The sequence below is a fragment of the Leptonychotes weddellii genome, chromosome 5, assembly GCF_054177405.1.
Source record: "Leptonychotes weddellii isolate Sample4059 chromosome 5, ASM5417740v2, whole genome shotgun sequence".
Classification (NCBI taxonomy): Eukaryota; Metazoa; Chordata; class Mammalia; order Carnivora; family Phocidae; genus Leptonychotes; species Leptonychotes weddellii.
Genome location: NC_138373.1, coordinates 141781415 through 141790402, shown reverse-complemented (window position 1 = coordinate 141790402; position 8988 = coordinate 141781415). Strand labels below are relative to the sequence as shown.

Genomic DNA, 8988 nt, shown 5'->3' with positions numbered 1-8988 from the left:
AAAGCATTGTGGTCTGAGAATATGCAGGGAATAATCTCAATCTTTTGGTATCGGTTGGGACCTGATTTGTGACCCAGTATGTGGTCTATTCTGGAGAAAGTTCCATGCACACTCGAGAAGAATGAGTATTCTGTTGTTTTAGGGTGGAATGTTCTGTATTATCTATGAAGTCCACCTGGTCCAGTGTATCATTCAATGCTCTTGTTTCCTTGATTTTCTGCTTAGATGATCTGTCCATTGCTGAGAGTGGAGTATTGAGGTCTCCTACAATTAACCATATTATTATCAATATGACTCTTTATTTTGGTTAACAGTTGGCTTATGTAGATGGCTGCTCCCATGTTGGGGGCATAGATATTTACAATTGTTAGATCTTCTTGTTGGATAGACCCCTTAAGAATGTTATAGTGTCCTGTGTCTCTAACTATAGTCTTTAGCTTAAAATCTAATTTGTCTGATATAAGAATTGCTACCCCAGCTTTCTTTTGAGGTCTGTTGGCATGGAAGATGGATCTCTATCCCTTCACTTTCAGTCCGGATGTATCTTTAGGTTCAAAATGAGTCTCTTGTAGACAGCATATGGATGGGTTGCTGTTTTATGGGAGCATTTAAGTCGTTCACATTGAGCGTGATTATTGAAAGATATGAATTAATTGTCATCATGTTGCCTGTGAAGTCCTTGTTTCTATAGACTGTCTCTAAATTTCTGTTCTATATTACTCTTGGGGTCTTTCTCCTTTTATAGAACCCCCCTTAATATTTCTTGCAGGGCTGACTTAGTGGTCTCATATTCTTTCAGTTTCTGCTGTTCTTGGAAGCTCTGCACCTCTCCATCCATTCTAAATGACAGCCTTGCTGGATAATGTATTCTTGGCTGCATGTTCTTCTCGTTTAGTATCCTGAATATGTCTTCCCAGGCCTTTCTGGCTTGCCAGGTCTCTGTGGATAGGTCTGATGTTATTCTGATGTTCCTCCCTCTGTATGTAAGGAATCTCTTCCCCTTAACTGCCCTTAAGATGTGTTTCCTTGGTTCTAAGATTTGTGAGTTTTACTATTACATGCCGGGGCGTTGGCCTATTTTCCTTCATCTTAGGAGCGGTCCTCTCTGCCTCTAGGACACAAATGTTTGTTTCATTCCCCAGATTAGGGAAGTTCTCAGCTACAATTTGCTCAGATATATCTTCTAGTCCTCTCTCTCTCTCTCCACCCCCTCAGGGATCCCAATAATTCTGACATTGGAACGTTTCATGGTGTCACTTATTTCTGATCCTTTTTTCATGGATTTTGAGTTGTTTTTCCCTCACCTCCTCTTTATCCTTCTTTTCTATCAACTGGTCTTCTAGATCACTAATTCGTTCTTCTGCCTCGCTTACCCTAGCTGTTACATCATCTAGATTAGATTGGATCTCATTGATAGCATTTTTAAGTTCTGCCAGTTCAGCTTTCATTTCTGCCCTTAGAGACTCTGTTGCCTTTAATCAATTTCTCCATTCTAGCTATTGTCTTCACAAATGCTACCCTGAATTCCATTTCCGACACCTTGGTTATATCTGTATCCATTTGTAAATCTGTGACAGAAGTCACAGTCTCTGAGTCTTTCCTATTTTGGGGGTTCCTCCTTCTAGTCATTTTGTTGAGGGGTGGTTGAGGGAATGTACAGAGTCCAAATTATTGACCACAACCCAAGCAAGATGCACCTGTTTTATAGGGACCTTAGGGTTGCAAGCCTCTTGTTCTCCCAGCCTGTCTTCTGGGGGAGAGGCCTGCTGCACTGTTTGGGCAGAGTTGCCCTGCCTGCTGTTGGGGGGGAGGGGATGGGCTCAGTGAAAACCGGTTTTTTGGGGCTTTTGTTCTCTGACGGCTTTCCCTGGCGGTTTTCTGCATCTCTTCCAAGAGTCAGAGCAGAAGAGATCGTTTCCAACCCTCTGCCTCAGAGTGGAGAGATCACAGTCTGTTCATCAGTGAGCTCTCCAGGCCACACTATCTCTGTTTCTGTCTGTGCTGCTATAAACTGCAGCATCCTGGGTTGTGCACCCTTCAGCAGGCCTCCTAGTCCTCACCTCTAGGTCAGGACCCATGTCTGCCCTTTGTGCTTCTACAACTGCCAGCTGCCACCAGTTTGCACATGCGCGGCCCCGCCGCTCTGGGTTTCCGTCTGGGGGACTGCCCTAAAGTCCTTTCCCCATTGCTACCAGTCTGTGAGTCTGTACCCCGTCCCCAGTGCGGAGGCTTTTGACTCCTTTGTTATTTCACCTTCCCGGCGCCAGCGCTTATGGCAGCTCCCTCTCCTTTCCATTTATCTTCCAATATCTGCCCGCGGAATCACGGCTCCCTGCTTCATACCTCGAAACCAACCACCTGCAATATTCTGTTTTTAGAGTTCCAGATCTATCTTCTTACATCTCAGGCTGATTTCGGGGGTGTTCAGAGTGGTCTGGTAGATACCAAGATCAATTCCGGGGACTGGTTGGAGTAGGGTCCCCTACTCCTCCTCAATCTTTTCCTCCTTAATTGTGCATTTCTAACAAGCTCCCAAGTATTGCTGATGGTGCTTATCCAAGATCCACACTTGTGGAGTAGTTAGGAGCTAGCCAGTCATGTCACTACTTAAAGAGCTTTGTAATCCATCTGGGGTTCCTATTTTATTACTTCTATCATATGGTTCAACTCTTAAAACAAATGTGTATGTTCTTTATTATTCACATTTGTGGTAATACATTCAACATGCATTCAACAAGAATATTTTTAAAAACTCAGAAAATACAAAACTTGGTATCAAATGATTTGGGAAAAAAAGACAGGTTATATAACCCAGGCCTGTAAGTGACTTTATAAAAATCAAATATAAGAGGTTTTTTGTTTTTTTTTTTAAGTAGATTTTTAAAATGTTGATTAGAGACCTGTGAATATTCTTGATTGCTACTGCAGTGGATCAACTTTACTGTAGACAAACCCACAGCACCTTCACTTATAGAGTTCAAATTGCAAATATTTGAATTTCAATCTGACCTCCGTGAATATAAGGCACATAATGCAATTTACCTGATATCCACGGACAAGGGTAGTCTGTAACTCTTTTAAAATATACTGTAGGTAGTGCACACCTAGATCTTCTATTATTTTTGTGAGAGTGCTGCGTGCAATGTCTCTGATTTCCTGTGCTCTGTTCTTGAGGAGGGCACACACTTTCAACAAAATACTAGAAAATGAAAAGTTGAAAAGGACTAATCAAAATACAGAAGCAAATAAAAATACAAACATCCTTTTGTCTGTTAATTATCCAGTAACCCAAATTTCCCAGTTAAGATTCGAAATCACAGCATATTGTGACAGTACTTCTCTTCCTCACAAAAGAGATTCAAGAGTCAGGAAGAAAGAACTGATTTTTGAATTTCACTGAACTTTTCTAATTTGTTACACAATATACCTTGGCAGATTAGCTTCCATAACTTCTTGTGGAAGGGACTGCATTAGTTTAACCATGGCAAAAGCTAAAGGAACTCGAACTACTTCCTCATCATTCACAACCTTGGATTTTATGAGCTTGTGTTCTTCTTCCCTTTTAGTCTGTTAAGAAAAATTTAGGTTAAATTAAAACAAAAATAAATGGATCAGGGACCTACAAACATTGCAACCTTGCATTTGAAAGGTAAGCTCTTTTGATACATCTTATGACCATTTCCAAATTTACTGTCTTAAAATGAAACTAAATTACGCAATTTGAGAATAACCTTCTAAAAATCATAAAACTAGTAGGAATAAGGTTTTTTCCAAAGGAGAAACCAGAAAAAAATAAAGCCAAATTTTCACTGATGTAGATTAAGACTGCTGTGAAATATATAAAAATCGTAAGAAATCTCTATCAATTGGGATTTTCAAGACTTTGAGTGACACTGTTGGTATATAAGAAATAGAGTGCCTCAAATAAGAAGTTATATTTACAAATATACCAAATGATCAAGTAATATTTTACACCAGGGGCTGGCAAACTTCTGTAGAGGGTCAGATAGTAAGTGTTTTTGGCTTTATGATCTCTCTTGAAGCTACTCAACTCTGCTGTGGTAACATAAAAGCTAAATTAGACAGTATGTAAAACAATGAGTGTGACTGTGTTCCAATAAAACTTCATTTACAACAACAGGCTGCAGGCTAGATCCCGCCCATGGGCCACAGTTTGCCAATCAATGTTTTACAATGAGAAGGAAAGGCTCTGACTTCATGAGAATCCATTGCTAAATATTATCCCTGTTAACCAGGAAGAAGATGAATTTTGAACAGCAGAGAAGTGGCCAAGATGTTGAAAAGGAAAACATACTCTAATTTTTTAAAACTTTTTCTTTTTTGGAAATAAGAGTCATCTAATTAACTGCTTTGGAGATAGAAAGCATATGTCTATCATATGAAAACCATAATGAAGAAACATTAGCTGCAGCAAATGAACCTAAAGATGATGAGACAAATGAAGGGAGGTAAAACTGTGAAATGTTGAGGTAAAAGAAAATCCAAAAGCTGAAGTCAATCAATGATAGTTAGGAGCCTCAGTCTGACAGGGCCACACAAACACCCGGGTTCACACAGACATCCTGCACCCCAAACAGAATGATTACCGTAGATGCCAGGCATTTATGTAGCCGGGGAAGGATATCCCCAGTTATGGTTCCTTGGATATTTTTAATTGTTCTCTCCAATTCTTCCTTATTCCGAGGAAGGAAAGAGATGGACTCCGTGATACACTCAGGTTCTCTAGCTGATGTCCCTTCACAATCAGCTGGATCAGGATTTCCCAATTCTTGGCTATTGTCTGACAAACTCTTACATTTGTTTTCCTTCTCTTCCTCATCCATTTGCTCTAATTCCATGGTTTCATGCTCTGGCAACTCAATCACTTCTATTGTGTCTATGTTTAGTAAACAACAAAAGTCACCTTAAATCAAATAAGGAAACAACACAGTTGCATTACGTAGTCTTTCCCACCAACATCCAATAAAAACTAGTCATCACTATGGGTAGGCAAGGTAAGTGCTGAGGAAACAGCACTAAATGAGAAGGTTATGGTTTTTTGCTGTCTTACAGTTTGGAGCCTAATGACGAACAGAGACAAGTAAACTCACAATTATGAGGGTGGGAGAGCAAGTACAGGGTACTTTGGGAATATACTAGGAGGCTAGGCCGGGAGGAGGGTCTTAACCAAAAGAAAGCTTCTAAAGTACTGTGGTTGGAGGTTTCCAAAAACAAAAATCTATACTCATGAGCATGAAATGAATCATAATGGCAGCCAACAGTTGTCATGTGGAAATGTCCCTTACTATAGGGTCCAGTTTATAAAAGAAAATCAGGCAGTACAGTACTGTGGGGAAAGTCCAGGCTTGGCTCTGCTCATAAGCCACGTGACCAGAGTAGGCTCTGGATTCTTTATCGGTAAGCTGGAGATGGCACCTACTTTGCAAGGCTATTGTGAGGATTAAATGAGATAAAGTCCATAATGCACCCAAAATATGTTTCTGACACTTCACTGACTTTCAAAAATGGTAGCTATTAGTCTTTATTTTGTTTACTGGCCATGTAGCTTTGGGAAAGTTACTTTACACTTCTGAACTGTAATTTCTCATATCAAAAATAATGGGGTAACTAACAACTAAGGTTCTTGTAAGATTCTTATGAGAACAAATAAGATAATGTCTATATAAAGGCCCAGGTCATAGAAGGTGCTCAATAAATGTTTCAAACTTCAGTCATATCTAAGAAGAAATGAGATAGTTAAGCAAATTAAGTATCTTAATTTTTAATGTTTCTGTTTATGCAAAATTGCAAAATGCAGATTCCACTGCCTGAAGATAAACTGTTGAGGGGCTGTAGTACATTAATAGTTTAAAACATACATAGTTCCTACAAATTCAAGCCAGTCTTTGCTATTAGTGTGGCTCTACAGTGATTTTACTGTGAATCAAAGAATTAGAAAATTTTGAATAGGAAGGAATGTTGGAGTAGTGCAAACTGAGGGCCAGAATATTTCAATGTCTTTAGCAAAAACAATCAGCCTATTGATTGGCCCATTTAAGTGTTCATTCTTTTCTTTTAATAGGTTAAGGAAATTTCTAATTATTCCTTATTTGATATCAATAGATACTGAATCTAATCAAATGTTTCCCTTGTGTCTCTTTAGATGACCACATGTTTTTTGCATGCTAATATGTTAAATTCCATTAACCAAGTATACCAACTTCATGAGTTAGTGGAAGCTCTCTCTATCAATCATCTGAAATGGCAAGCATAAGGTTGAAATTCCTTAAATATTTGTAGAACTTGCCTATAAAACAGTGTGAACCTGGTATTTTCATCAAGAGAAGGTTTTTAAACTACAGTCAATTTCTTTAGTGGTTAGAGATACACCCAGATTTTCTATTTCTTCTAAAGCCAGTTTTGTATTTTATTTTTCTAAGAATTTGTATGTCTCACTCAAGTATTCAAATTTATAACAACAAAGATCATAACATTATTTTACCTTTTTCATTTAATTGTGACCTTTTAAAATTCATGTTTATTATGCCTTCTATTTTTACTGACCAATTTTGACAGAGCTTTGCCAATTTATAATCTTTTCAAATATCTAAAATTATTTTTACCTTTGATGATCCTTTCTTATTGTATCTACTTTATATTTCATCAATTGTTGCTCTACTTTTTAAATATTTCCTTATACTTTCTTTGCATTCATTGCTTAATGTTCTTTCCATACATGCAGGTGGTAAAATTGGATTTCTATATAAATAATCTACAGCTCAGATTTTTTACCCATATAATTTAGATTGGCCTTCTCTATTGTTAAATAAGTTTTTACACAAATACTCAAACCATCTGCTTTAACTTCCTCCTGACTTATTCACTGGTCACTGCTCTACGAGCAGAAAAGAGTGGTAAGCTGAATTTTGCCATCTTTAATTCATCATCATCAATTATCCAAGAACGGAATGGAAATTTAGTTTAAGAAAGTTTCAAAAACTTACTTTCATCATTCTGGATTTTTCTCACTTGTTCTTCAAGAGTTTTATGGTCAAAGTGGAATGCTTCTAACACTATTACTAGCAAACTGTTAAAAAAAGAAGGTACACAGAAATGTTTGCTTGATTCACAACATCATTTGATGATTAAAAGTAAACATTTAAAGACTTACAAACATTAATATTATTTTTACTAGTTTTAGTTATTTTTGATGTTAACAAACATTAACATAACCTCAATACAAGGTAAAAGTAAACTGAGATGAGCGAGACTACTTCAAGAAATAATCCAAAACTGACATTTTAAGAACAAAGAAGTTTGACCATACATACCTGACACCCAACTTTTGATTGATCTGTCCTGTCTGTAAAACATGAATGAAATGTTTCAAGTAATAGATATATGCTGACCAAGAGAGATGTCTGCAAATAGCTCCAATAACTTCTGTGGCAGCAACGGTTATATTTTCATGCTGTAAAACAAATCAAGAGCATCAACATAGAATTACATTTACTAACAAAATACAGAGCTAATTTCATACATTAAAAAGCTTAGACAGTAGGTGATCAGCAATTACAGAAAGGAAGGGATGACCAAGCTATACTCCATTCCCCCCCCCACCTAGCTTTAAGAAAAGACACTGTCAATTAAAGGAACGAAACTGTACTTTAATTAAATGGTATTAATACACTTTGGGCTTTTTTTCCACTCAGACCTCTCTGATGGGTTCAAGCCTACAGACTGTGAATGAAGTAAATTCATATATAAAAGTTGACAAACACTAAAGTTAACTTTAACACACAGTTTAGCATTCAACAGTACACTGCATTGGAGACATCTCTTTCATGCCAATATAGAGAACAGGGATTGGATTTACCCTCATACCTTAAACTAGACAAGTAGACAAAAATATATGAAATAGCAGTTTTCAGACTTTGGACATCAAACAGTACAGTTCAGTGCTCCCTGAGACTATGGCAACAAATGAAGTGTGTCTTATAATTGCCCTAATTCACAGTGTCACAGCACAGGAGGAGAAACCCAAAAAGGGCCCAGTGGTCTCCCTGATGTAAGGAGACAGAGTTGAGGCTATAGCAGCTAGAGTCCACAGGGCAAAGCACCAGACAGGAGACAGCTATACAGAGAGGTAAGCTGCACAGGCATACAAAGAAGCAGAAAAATACCTCTCACAAGAAGAAAAATCAACCAGTTGAAAGAGACCCCAAAATGACACAGATGATAGACTTATAGTAGACAAAGGCAGTAAGACGAATGATAAAATTACATTCTATAAGGTCAAGAAGGGAGAGGAAAGCAAGGACATGTTAAGGAGAGAGAAGTGAGATATAAAAAAGGCCCAAACTGAACGTCTAGAAATGGAAAAGACAGTTCTGGGAGGGAAGACACACTGGATGGGATTAAAAGCAGATCAGACTCTGAAGAAGAAAAGTAGTAAACTTGAAGACACAGTAATACAAAAATGAAACAAAATGAAACCCAGAAAAAAAAAGTAATGAAAAAAAAAAAAAAAAGAGAGTCTCAGTGTGTTTGAAACAACTTTGAGCGGCCTAATATATACTGGGGTCTCCAAAAGCAAGAAGGGGACCCAAAAGTATCCTTGAAGAAATAACGGCCAAAAATTTATAAATTTGAAAAACACTACAACTCAATAGATCCAAGAAGCTCAACAAACCCCAAACATAAGAAACATGAAGGAAACTACACTAAGGCACACTGTAATCAAATGGCTTAAAACCAGTGATAGAGAAAATCTTCAAGGCAGTCAGAAAAAAAAAAAAAAATACATTACACTCAGAGTAATAAAGATAGGAATGACTTCTTTTTGGAAATGATATAAACCAGAAGACAAAAGAGCAATTATCTTTAAAGACCAGAAAGAAAAACCTGTTAATCTAGAATTCCACACCTAGAAACATTACCTATAAAAGCAAAAATGAGAAAAGACAAATAAGAACTGAAAGAATTCAA

At 37.4% G+C, this 8988-nt stretch overlaps 1 protein-coding gene across 1 annotated transcript in view; it reads right to left on the bottom strand.

The window, feature by feature from the left end:
* Positions 1-8988, bottom strand: part of UTP20 (UTP20 small subunit processome component) — a 92713-nt gene that overhangs the window by 18082 nt on the left and 65643 nt on the right. Inside the window, exons 39-43 of the mRNA XM_081818990.1 lie at positions 7332-7471; positions 7005-7087; positions 4608-4897; positions 3428-3567; positions 3043-3199 (exon numbers count right to left, since the gene is read on the bottom strand). Of these exons, the coding sequence (XP_081675116.1) occupies positions 3043-3199; positions 3428-3567; positions 4608-4897; positions 7005-7087; positions 7332-7471 (810 nt within the window). The remainder of the gene's footprint in view (positions 1-3042; positions 3200-3427; positions 3568-4607; positions 4898-7004; positions 7088-7331; positions 7472-8988) is intronic.